Here is a 12904-nt window from a genome sequence, read left to right on the forward strand (position 1 = left end):
ACTGTTTCAGAGTCTCACTTACCTCTTCACAGGAATTATATAATCTTTTGGTTGGTCTACCTAGGAGTAATCAAGTACTTACCACTTGACAGTGAGATTGGAATACAGTGGATTTGGGAACCAAATCAAGGTTGTAAGGTGGCTTGGTGTGATTATGGAATTACAGTTAAAAAATAGCTTCCTGCCGAAACCGGTTTGGCTCAGTGGATAGAGCGTCGGCCTGCGGACTGAAAGGTCCCGGGTTCGATTCTGGTCAAGGGCATGTACATTGGTTGCGGGCACATTCCCGGTAGGGGGTGTGCAGGAGGCAGCTGGTCGATGTTTCTCTCTCATCGATGTTTCTAGCTCTCTGTCCCTCTCCTTTCCTCTCTGTAAAAAAATCAATAAAATATATTAAAAAAAAAAATAGCTTCCTTTACCCAACCAGGTGCCTTAGAAAGTTGGTCTAAGTAATCTTTCCTCATCCCACTCCATCTAAGAAATAGAGGGGAGTGGGAAATCCTGATGTAATAATTAGATACCCTGCCTTGTTTTCTTTCCAAGAGACTTTCTTTTCCATATAGATCTTAGACACTTCTAATTGACTCACCTTATTTCCTCAAAGCCTGTTGACAACTTAACATGCCAAGGACCCATTGCGTAGGGCAACCAGATTTTATGTCCTGGTCCTAGATTAGTACTTCAGCATTGCTCAGATTCCCGGTCTGAGTCAGAATTTTAATAACTGCTCCAGGTCACAAGGTCTTTGTGTTTTCCTGAAGGACTTAAATACTTGCAAAATGGCACACACAGCCCCATATCTGGGGCTCATTCCTGACACCTTTCCCCACTTAAGGTGCTTTTACTCTTCTCTCAAAATGGTCATAGCCACCTCCAGAAAGAAGATTGGTCATCTTTGAGGTCCTATGTAGATAGAAAATGGTAAGATAATGCAAAAAATCAGATACAGTATGACCATTTGTTATCAGCTATAACTTTTTTATTGGCCCTGGCTATTTTCCATTAGTCACCTCATTACCTATCTAACTGCCCTCAAACCATTACATTCTGGATCAACCTCTCTGCCTCAACCAGGCAGGCCTGTTTGGGGTCCATAGCACACAGAGCCCCATATCTGGGGCTTACTCCTGACACCTTTCTCCACTTAAGGTGCTTTTACTCTTCTCTCAATCATCTACTTTTTAGTCTTTAAAATGTTCCTCAAACTGTAGCTTCTTCACAGAATTTTTTTTTCTTTCTCCTAATGGTGAAAACTCAAATCATTCCAAATTCCTTACTGTTTCTTAAAAAAATATTTGTATTGATTTTTAGAGAGAGAGGGAGAGAGAAAGAAACATAGACATGAGAATGAAACATGATTTGGCTATCTTCTGCACACCCCCTACTAGGGGATTGAGCCTACAACCTGGGCATGTGCCCTGAATGAGATTTGAACTGGCAACCCTTTGGGGCAAGGGATGCCCAACCAACTAAGCCACATTGGCCAAGGCCCTTACTGTTTATATCTATGGTAACTGTAAGTTTTATCTCAACATAGTATACCTTGGGGTATAATTCTTAGGACTTACTTATGCATGCCCTTAATTTTCCCAAAACCATATCTGATAGACTAGTCCTCAGCATCACCTAGAGATGGTTGAGTTGAATGGACTAGTTACTAAGTCATTTGAAGTTTCTTAGATGGTAAGAATAATAATAATGATGACAACGTCATTCATTGAGCTTCTCCTATGGGATTCACTGTACTAAGCATTTTGCTGAGTATTTTTGACAAGGATAGACAGGGAAGCAAAAGAAAGTAAGATCTGCTTCAGTAACTGCAAAGCCAGGCCCCAGGGAGAACTGGAAAAATTGCTCCTTTGCATACCCATTTCCTCAGAAGGGGCTCACTTAGAGTTTTATGGATTCTCCCTCCCTTTAAGAACAAAGCTTGCTAATGTTCAGATAAAAGATCCTTCATTAGAAAGCAGTTCTTTTATTAATCAGCAAATATTTATTGAGTGTTACTATATTGCAAGCACCCTTCAAGGCACCAGGGAAAAGTAATGAACACAACAGAAGTTTTCTCCCAGTGGGGCTTAAGTTCTAATAGTTCCTGTTAGTAAGGTTCAGTGATAATAACTTTCATGGGGCTGGTCTCTTTTTAATGCTTATTCTCCAGGTTTCAAGTTTTCCCCATTTTCAAGATTGTACTTGAATTAAGAAGGAGAAGTTTTAACACTAACCTAAAGAGAAAGTATACAGTAAAATTACTATGACTGTACAATTTAATGTCATGTAGGAAAATGAAAAGATAATATAGTTAAATCACAAGAAGATCTCTTAAGGTTGAGTTGAATGGAAAAATGAAAGACAGGCTCAACTGAAAGACAGACAAATATAATTCAAAGCATATTAATAAGGTTGTTTATATGTTCTTTTAATTATGTGCTAGGAACGTGGTATTAAAAAGGATTGTAGAACTATTCCCTAATCGTCTGAGCCTAATCTGACTTAATTAAATCTGAGTGAACTACTCTGTTCAATATGACAATCAAAATATTGTTTTGATCATTTTTTAGGAATGGGAACAGAAAGTAATATCTGACCCTTTGGCAATGGCATTTATAAAAATGACATTTGACCTGTATATGATGGTAGGGTCCTGAGTTACCTAAAGTTTGTAAACTCATTTCAATAACTTAAAAAAAACCTGTATTCGTGGGCACCTCTTATAGAATCATCATGTGAGAAACATTATATTCATGGGTTGATTGGCATCACTAGTAGATAATCTGAGATTATCATCTAAAGAGGTTTCGATTTTGAATTCATTTGCCAAGTTACATCATTCCTAAAGTGTCTCAACTCAGGCAGGACAGGATAGAAACACATGCTTATGTCACAGGATGTAGATGTGTCCAAATTGGCCCTGATAAAGTCAATCGTCATGGCCTAATTGTGAATGATTGGCTGCTCTGTGATACTAACAAGAATGATCACCTGCTCATATGCCATGCCCTTAAATAACAGGTCCTCATGGTTGGCAGTGGGGTCACAGGAGGGCTGCTGTGGGAATGAAGTTACAGGGACCTAACAAACCGTGGGTAAAGTGGGATCTCTGGTCCAAGGTAGGATCACTTGTAAGCTGAGCACCAGCCACAATAGCTTTGCAAGGACTTTTGGAGGAAGCATCTCCTATAGACTGACCTCTCACAGGCTAATCACCATGTTAATCCACAGCAAAATAACCTGCCCATTCCTTAGAATCTTAGATGATATATGCATTGCCACTTCAGTGAACCTCTCGTAGGTAATGTGTGTGGTTCTTTTGAATCTTGACTGTTCAGCCACTGAATTCTTAAATTGCTGGGCAACTGTGTAGGCCTGAATGGATGATTACTCATAAACCCTTCTCACTCCTCTAAAGTATGGCTTTGCTCAGGGTGGCAAGGAGAAAGAAAAATTGGAAGAGAGAAATGGTCTCAGCACCTTCTTGTATTTTCACAGGGTTTTGTAGGTGCTCAAAACATGATCCACATGATGAATTGTTTTGTGAAAAAGGCAGCTACAGGCCTCGCCAGCATGGCTCAGTGGTTGGAGCGTCAGCCCATGCACCCAAGGGTCGCAGGTTTGATTCCAGGTCAAGGGTTAAGGGCATGTACCTGGGTTGCAGGTTCGTCCAGGCCCCAGTTGTGGTGCGTGCAGGAGGCAAATAATCGATGTGACTCTCTCCTCTCATTCTCCCCACCACTTCCACTCTCGCTGAAAATCAATGGGAAAAAATCTCAGGTGAGGATTAATGAAAAAGGCAGTTACAAAGAAATATTGTCTTCATTCTCTAGATAAGAGAATTGAAGGAAGGCAATTTAGAGTATCCTGGTTACAACGCAGCATGAAAATGCATATCTACTACTCTTTATTCTAGTATTCTAATCTACCCTGATGGAAATAACAATATCACCATCAATAATAACAACTAACACTTCCTGAGTAATTATCATTCTTTACATATATTACCTCATTTAGTCCTCCAATAACTCTATGCAACGAGTGCTATAATTAGCTCCACTGCACAGATGAGGATAACAAGTATTGGCTAAAACTGTTTCCTGTTTCTTTAATATCATCCTGAGATCAAGAGTAATTTGAAAGAGTAAATTAGCTCTTTTTGTAACCGCTTAGCAATTCTTCATTTTACTGTATTAAAACAGCCTCACTTTCTCACTAAGTTAGTTTATGTCTGTTCCCTTCTTATTTCTCTTCCCTTCCTTGTAGTGGAAACTTACCCCCTGAAACAAAAGGAATATTAGATCTTTGTTGTATCTCAGCCTTTTAGGAGCCATTTGAGCTTGAACAAGTCAGTCATTTTATTTCAGTTTCCTCTGAAGTTTAGAGAATGGGAATCATATCCCTGTTTCTTTCACTGAAATGTGAGGGTCCAATAAGACATTACAAATGAAAATACTTTGTTAAATATTAAGTACTATGTAACACTGATATAAATATTTCTACTTACAGATGGTCTCTTTTCTTTGCCTCATTTCCCCATTAATTTTCTGAATAAAGACATTGAATTCTTTTACATGTTTATCAGATCCAAATGTCTTCCAAGTGATGTAATTAATCACAGCAAAAAAGATAATAGCAATGTTTCTGAAGTAGTTTACTTAGAACTATTTTGTTCTTCCAGGTCTAAGTTATTTTCATGGTGAGTACGGTGCATTTAATTTTCTAAACCTTCAGTTTTCCTCACAGTGCATTATATTCTCAAAGAACACATTAGCATCTTTAAATATACCAATGAGAGAGTTACTAGACGATCTCGTAAGCCTAAAATTATTCATATATCTCCTTAAGCGCCTAATGTCACTAGGAGCATCATGATACCTTGGATATTGAAGCCCTAAAGTTAACTTACTTGAGAGAATTTGATATTTAAAATTTTAGTTCTATATAAAAGTAACAGGTTATAAGAAGAGATTGAAACATACTAGCCAATGAAAGTAGAAAAGAAATTTCAAAAGCATGAATGTAAAAAAGCAGACATTCAGAAAGAAAATATTATAAGAAAAAATTAGATATGAGAAAAATATGCACCATAGCAAGGCCACCTGTCTCTGTTGGGTGTTGAGGTGGGCAGAGAGAGAGAGAGAGAGAGAGAGAGAGAGAGCGCGCACCAGGATACATTCTCTCCTAAATTCCCATGGAAACTGGGTACTGACTGCATCAGCTCAATCACGTGAGAAACCCATCATGATTATAACCATTAAATCCAACTCTTCCCTGTATCATGTTCAAAGACGTACAGGAAAATCTTAACATTGGTGAGTAAGAAGGCCACTGGTTCCCAGTGAGAGTTCCAAAAGAGTAAAGAATAGATTTTCACCACACCCATTCTGGAGTAAAATTGGTTGTACCCCCAAGACTTAAATGTGAAGCCCAATATTTCAAATGTATTAAGTGTCTATGTAAGTATGGCACTATAGTAGTGCTATAGAGGCATCAGATAAGATGAAACTAAAAAAGATACCAAAGAAAACACACACACACACACACACACACACACACACACACAGAACTTTAAAATTAATACTTTGATCATTCTACTGTTTCTTATGATACCCAGGGTCAGGAAGTGCTAGTCTCTTTTTCTTCTGACCTGGCTGTAATAATCATCTATGGCTACATAACCAAGTACCCTAAAACTTATTGGCATAAAACAACAATAAACACGTGTTATTTCTTTTTTTTAAAAAAATATATATTTTATTGATTTTTCACAGAGAGGAAGGGAGAAGGATAGAGAGTTAGAAACATCGATGAGAGAGAAACATCGATCAGCCGCCCCCCGCACACTCCCTCACTGGGGATGTGCCTGCAACCAAGGCACATGCCCCTGACCAGAATCGAACCTGGGACCTTTCAGTCCGCAGGCCGACGCTCCATCCACTGAGCCAAACCGGCTTCGGCAACACGTGTTATTTCTGACAGTTTCTGTGGTCAGAAATTGATGAAGGGCTCAGCTAGGTGGTCTGACACAGGGTCTGTCAGAATACTGCAGTCAAGGTGCTAGTTGAGGCTGAGTCTAAAAGCAGATTCTCTAGCCTTTCAGATCAACCAGGGCTAGAGAGTCTGCTTTTAGAATGACCCACCCATATGTGTGGCAGGAGGCCTCAGTTCCTCTCCACGTGAGCCTCCCTGTTGGGCTGTTTGACCTTCCCTATGACATGGCAGCTGGATTCCTCCAGTGAATGATTTAAGAGAACAAGGTGGATGTTGCCATGCCCTTTACAACCTAGCCATAGAAGTCAAATACTGTTATTTTCACAAATCTTCTTGGTCACACAGGTTAGCTCTGCTGTAGAAGGGCGTAAACACCAGATGAGGAGGCTTATTAGGGATCATCGTGGAGGCTGGCTACCACACTGGTCAAATCACACTATGTCTGTTTCTGAGCCTCTAATAGTAAAAAGGCTATTGACTAAACAAAGCTGTTAGGAGTCAGCTACAGCCTTTGTAAAGTCAGAAACTTGAAATTACCTTCTTGGAGGAAAAATGAATTATGTAAATGGTCATGTTTAGCTCAAAGGAAAAAGATTTCAGGTGGGGATTTCTTCACTTATTTGAAGGACTGTTACATAGAAGAAAGCATAAACTTGTATTTCCCCAGAGATTGGAAGGAGGATTAACAGATGAAGCTGTAATAAATGATTCTTGCACTCCAGGTCATATTGAAGGAATTGGAATATATATATATAAAAGCCTAAGTGATCAAATGACTGGTCGACCGGTCACTATGATGCGCACTGACCACCAGGGGGCAGACGCTCAATGTAGGAGCTGCCCCCTGGTGATCAGTGCGCTCCCACAGCCAACCTCCCGTGGTCCCCCCCCCCCCCCCCCCCCCGCCCTGCAGCCAACCTCCCTCGGCCCTGATTGCCCTGATGGCCATCCATCCCACCCATGCATGAATTCGTGCACTGGGCCTCTAGTAAAAAAATAAAAAGCCAAGACACAGTCCTTGACCTTAAAGAATCTAGTCTTTAGGAACTGTAGAAGAACATGAAGTATTTTTGTATGTGCTCAATATGCTAATGATATTTAATATAATTATGGGAGATGTTCAATAAAGAAAGAAGCACCACATAATTTAGACTGAAGCATGGTTTTGGAAGTCAATGTGGATGAGATGACTTCTGGGCTCCATTCTGGTTTTATGAGCACAAGATTTTAGGAGCAGTCCCCAGATATTTGTGAATTTAAAAGATAGCAGTGAAGAAATCCCAGTCCAACTTGTATGTTATATTTACAACATTGGTTTAAATCAGGTGAGCTGCCACATATATTATTCTAAGATAATCTAAGAGAATCCACTTGGATTTTACAAATTTATTATAAAAATATTTGGAGACATACATTGAAGTAAATATATAAATACAGTGTAAAATGATCAAAGAAAAAGGAAAACAATATTATTTCACATATGTAGCCATGTATTTAATATTTATAAAGCACTAACTGTATGCCAGGCTGTCAGGAGCCATGAGTTGGTCAAAGGATTAACTCTGACCTTCAGTAAGTTACTGAAACTAGGCCCACTTCCTCTTGCCTGAGGACAAAGCATTTCTTCTGTAGCCGCCCTTCAACTGCCACACCCTTTATCTATAGTTACGACTTTAGCCGATTATCTAGGTCAGCCCCCACCCCTCCTAGGCATCCACCCTTCTAGAAATCACATATAAGGAACGCTGTAAAAATAAAATTTTGAGGCTTGATCAGAAACCCCTTTGTCTTGCCTCCATTCTTTGCGTCCCTTGTCTGTCTCTCATTCTCTTAGGTGCGCCGCCTCGGTACCCCCGTTAGAAGACCCCGCTGGCCGGGGCACCAGGCACTGTTGTAGGTATCGGGAGACAGAAGGCAGTCTGACTATTACCCTGCTGGTGTTTAAGACAACAGAGCATGGTGATAAAATCATGGGTGATGAAACATACTGTTTAGACTCAAATCCTGGTTCTACCACTTTCTAGTTGTGTGGCTTTGGGCCAAGTTACCGAATTTCCTTTTGCCTCTGTTTGCATATGCATGAAATAGAGACAAAGATGGTACCCATGTTATAGGGATGTTTGTGTGGCTAAATGGGTTGATATGTACAAAGTGCTTAGAACAGTGCCCGGAATACTATATTTGCTACATATGCATTTGTTTCTTTTTCCAAACAAAATACATTGTGCCCTTGGGAAGCTCCCAGTCTAGTTTGGGTCACCTTCTTTCCCACTTCTTCAGTCATCACAGTTGTTGAGATGACTATGAAAGCAGAAGAGGGTCTCTGTTACTCCCCAAAGTTGTGTTGTTGTTTTTTTCATGCAATTGTACTGCACACATTTCCATAACCCTAGGGCCCTGAAGCAGCAGTGCTATTCTCCGTTACTTATTCCTATCTTCCCACCATAGACCATTCTAGTCTATGGTATTCCGTCATAGCAGCCCAAATCAACTAAGACAGACATGCTATTCCCAGTGCCTGGAACTTTTTCATCTCTTCTATTTCCCCACACTCATATTTTTGTTTAGTTCATCAACTTACATGTTATTTCTCCAGAAAAGAATTCCTGATTTCCCAGAGTGAATTAGATTAATGGCTGTCATGGTCCCCTTCTCTACAGGACTGATCCTAATTCTCACAGTTAATTATGTTTATAATTATCTGATAGCTCTTCCTACTGGACTTTATGCTTAAGGAAGGGAGGGACTATGTTTTGTTTACTGCCTTATTGCTAAACCCTAGTTGCTGGCACAGAATATGGCACCTGGAAATAGTTCAATACATACTTATTTAATGAGTGAATGAGTGAAAAAATTAGGGTTTACATGCTGTCTTCATCAGCTGGGCTGCCATAACAAAGACCATAGACTGGGTGGCTTAAACAACAATAATTTATTTCTCCACCTTCCCGTAGCCCCAGCAGAGAGCCAGCTTCCTGGCTTGCAGGTGGCAGTCTTCATTTTGTGTCCTCACAACAAGGGGAGGGTGATGGGGAGAGCAAATTCTCTGGTCTCTTCTTATAAGGACACTTACCCCATCCTCATGATCTCATCTGAACCTAATCACCTCCTCAAAGCGCTATATCCAAATACCATCACATTGGGGGGTAGGGCTTCCACATATGAATTTTGAGAAGGCACAATTCAATCCATAGCAATGCATTGCCTCATTTGACCCTTGATAACCCCATGACATAGGTTTCAATTCAGGCCAAAGAAAAGGAAGTTTAGAAAATTAAATCTGCCCAAGGGAGCTCAGCTGGGTCATGACAGAACCTGGAAGTTTTCAAACCTAAGAATATTTGTCTTAAAAACAACTGAAGATTTTTGTTGCCTCATGAGGCTCTTAAGGCATTATCCCTTTTGGTTTGAAGCCATTTGGTCTGAAGGTAAGTGTGAAAGTGTGTGAAGCAGGAATGTAAAGGCAAACTCAAATGCAGAGGAGGCCATTCAGCAGAGAGCAGGAGAGCACCTAAACACGGAAGGAGAAGAATATTGTGAGTGTCTTCAGCCCAGGAAAGAGACTGGGGGAAGGAGTGTGACAGGAAACTGGAGCCCAGAGGATTGGGGGTGGAGTTTGGAATTCTGATGTCAACATGTTTCCTCACCCGCTGGGCCTTGTTCCCGGGTCCCACACCCTTCTGCTGGCTTTGACAGGTTGTTTTTAGAGCAGAAAAAAAGATCAAAATAGGAAGAACAGAAATAAGGCAGCCCCCACCTTACCCTGAGGCGGTGGGAGATACAAGAATCTCTCTGTTGAGTATATCTTAGAACATTTCTCCATATAGAACCTGTATTAAGATAAGGATAAGGTTTCTGCAGTCCTCAGAAGCTGAATTAATTCAGGATCCTTTGGAAATAGCACTAGTAACTCTGTACCTCAATTCAGTTAAGATTTTTGAGCTCCTCCTCTGGAGCAGGAACCTCGGAAGGTGCTGGAGGTTTAAGGAGCCGTGAGTGACTTCCTCAGCCCCTGGCAAATTGTCAGCTAGGTCATGATTTCGATATTTGGGGGCACCAGCCCCTTATCTTGGCCACTATTACTACAGAAAGGTGTACGACCATATCTGAGAAAGTCTGACCTTCCTTCTTCTTCTTCCCTTTTCTCACCTTACCATTTGCAGCTGCTCCTTCAACTAAGCGCAGCCACGGGCCTCCCGGTTCCTACTAAGAAGAAAATTCAGGAGGTTTTGGCGTATCCAGTGCCCTGGAGTTGGAAGTCCTGAGTTTGACTATTAAATAGCCATTTGGCCATGATAAAGCCACATAGTGTCCCTGAAATGAAGGAATAAATTACACCCTCCTGAGTTACCTCACAGGGTTCTTGGGGAATATTAAGTAATACGTGTTACTTAAACAGTGAAGATTATACTAGCACCCAATGTAAAAATCTGTGCTGATCCTCGTAGAGTTAATTGGCTGGATGGGGCCTGGGAGATCCCCTGGTACCACTTCATATTTACTGCGAGCCCAGCCCTCTTCTAAACACCCAGTGGGCTAGGTGCTATTATATCCTCATTTTACATATGAAGAACAGAGAGGTTAAGTGACTTGTTCAGGGTCACAGAGTAAGTGGCAGAGCTGAGAATAAAGGCAGGCAGGCAGGCTCCAGAGCTCACTGTTAACTACCAAACCAAGCTGTTTTCTGTGCGCTTCATTAGCACCCTCTGTATACTCTTCTGGGATCCCTAAATTCAAGTTCAATTGCTTCCCTTTGTGATAAACAAGCTACTGTAAGGCAGGGACTATATCTCATTCACACACATGCACACATACACGGGCACACATACACACACTTGCGTAGTGCTTGCTACATCACTGGAGCTCAGTAAACATTTGTTGAGTGCACAAATGAATAAATGTTCTCTAGGGAAATACACAGGAAGTCTGACACATCTACTGTGTCCTTCCTTCACCTTTTCTTGGCTGTGTTCATTTCCTTCGACCATTTCCAGTAGGAGATTGTCACTTCTCACTATCCTCATTGACCTCCTTGGCACTCTCTCACATCTAAAGTGAACTGCTAGACGGTGATTGAACTTGGAGAATAGTCTGACCAGTTTTGGGTCCGATATGACTATTTTTTCCTGCCCCCACAGTTATGCTCAATATCCAGGACTCTAAGGAGACCTCTCCTGTCCCTGAACTTTTTCTTTTCTTTTTTTTTTTTGGCCTGGGCAGGTTCTTGACTCTGAAACCAAGTACCCAGGTGACCCTTAGGCCTTTACTACTGGTCTAAGCAGGTAAGAGGCACTCATTAGACATTTTCTTCCTTCCCTTTCCTTCTTTTGTGGGAGGAGGAAAGGGATTACGTAATCTAAGGTCTTAATGGAAGAAAACAGGTTATGGTTGAGGTAATCCAGGGAATTTGCCAATTTTGTTTTATGGCGTGACTACAGTGAGTTTTTCTTTCTTTCTTTTTTTTTTTTTTAAGTTATTGAATTTATTGGGGTGATCTTGCTTAATAAAATTCTATAGGTTTCAGGTGTATAATTCTATAATCCATCATCTATTGTATAGTGTTCACCTCCCCAAGTCGTCTCCTCCTGTCACCATTTATCTCCCCTTTACCCTGTTCTACTCCCCTCACCATCCTTTCTGGTAATCATCAGACTGTTGTCTGGGTCTATGAGGTTTGGTTTTTTTATGTGGGTTTTTTTTTAGTTCATTCACTTTTTGACAGTGAGTTTTCTTTTAAGAACAGAAAGTATCAGCATCGTTGGTCTCACCTATTAGAATATATTTAAAAGGATGATCGGACAAGATGCTTGAATTTGGACCCGTTTTGAAAAATTCTGAATTTTAGTGGACAAAAATGTTTGCAGTGTCTGTGGGGCTTCTCACATTGGGGAAGTCAGACGGTGGCCTTCATCACAGACGGGAAAAAACTGACGAAAAGCGAGATTCAATTGTTAGATACACTGCCAATCAGACGCACGATAAATTCTCTATTTCCAATCAGGGTTTTCATTTTCGGTTGTTCTGGTTGGAGCTACTTTGGTGAACTCTGTGCCCGGCCGGACGCTCGGAGCCCTGTTCGCAGAATCGGGGTCACCGCCTCCGGCTCGCGGAGCCGCCCCCTGGCTGGTCGGCGACCTATTTGCGGAGGTCGGGGACGCGCCGCGGGAGCGCGCCCTCCAGGCGCCGTCCGCGGGTGGGAGCGGAGGAGGGAAGGCGGCCTGGGAGCGCGCGAGGCTCACGTGCGCGCGCCTACGCGCCCACGCGCCCACGCACCGCCCGCGCTCCCGGGAAGTCTCGCGATGCCGTAGCCCGCTGCTCCCGCTGCGGGCGGCTCTGGCTGTTGCTGTGGTTGCCTGAGTTGCGGCGGCGGCGGCGGCGGCGGCGCTGGTGGAGGGGTCGGCCCTCGGGCGGATGTTGACATTGTGTTGTTATTGCTGACGGTAATGGCGGCGACGGCCGGGACCACATCGCCTCTGTAGCCTGAGTAGAGACCGCCAGGAGCCAAGTCCGCGGCCTCTGAGCTCGCGGCGGCGCCTCCCCTCAGCCTCCGTCGCCTCGCAGCCCGTATCCCAGCCACAGTCCCTGGAGTCCGGCTCCTTCGGGGCAGGGGTCTCGAGACTCAGGATGGCGGATTTCGACGAGATCTATGAGGAGGAGGAGGACGAGGAGCGGGCCCTGGAGGAGCAGCTGCTCAAGTACTCGCCGGACCCGGTGGTGGTCCGCGGCTCGGGTCACGTCACCGTGTAAGGCCCGGAGGAGGGCGAGGGCGAGGACGGGAGGTGCAGGGCCGAGGGCGGGGGGCGGGGGTGGCTTTACTCCTCAGGAGCCCCATTTTCCCGATGTCCGTCTTGCGTCGGGGGCCTTTGGGAAAGTAGGCAACCAGGAAGTGAGAACTTGCTTTATTTTCATTTGTTTCGGT

At 42.7% G+C, this 12904-nt stretch overlaps 1 protein-coding gene across 2 annotated transcripts in view; it reads left to right on the forward strand.

Moving 5' to 3' along the window:
* Positions 1–12251: 12251 nt before the first annotated feature.
* The window catches only part of CHIC2 (cysteine rich hydrophobic domain 2), a 62012-nt gene continuing 61359 nt past the window's right edge, over positions 12252–12904 (forward strand). Inside the window, exon 1 of one of the 2 annotated variants that reach the window (XM_028143808.2) lies at positions 12252–12728. In XM_028143808.2, the coding sequence (XP_027999609.1) occupies positions 12610–12728 (119 nt within the window). In that variant the 5' untranslated portion in view covers positions 12252–12609. The remainder of the gene's footprint in view (positions 12729–12904) is intronic. The other variant, XM_008140313.3, reaches the window with a different exon arrangement.

Source organism: Eptesicus fuscus, chromosome 2, assembly GCF_027574615.1.
Source record: "Eptesicus fuscus isolate TK198812 chromosome 2, DD_ASM_mEF_20220401, whole genome shotgun sequence".
Classification (NCBI taxonomy): domain Eukaryota; kingdom Metazoa; phylum Chordata; class Mammalia; order Chiroptera; family Vespertilionidae; genus Eptesicus; species Eptesicus fuscus.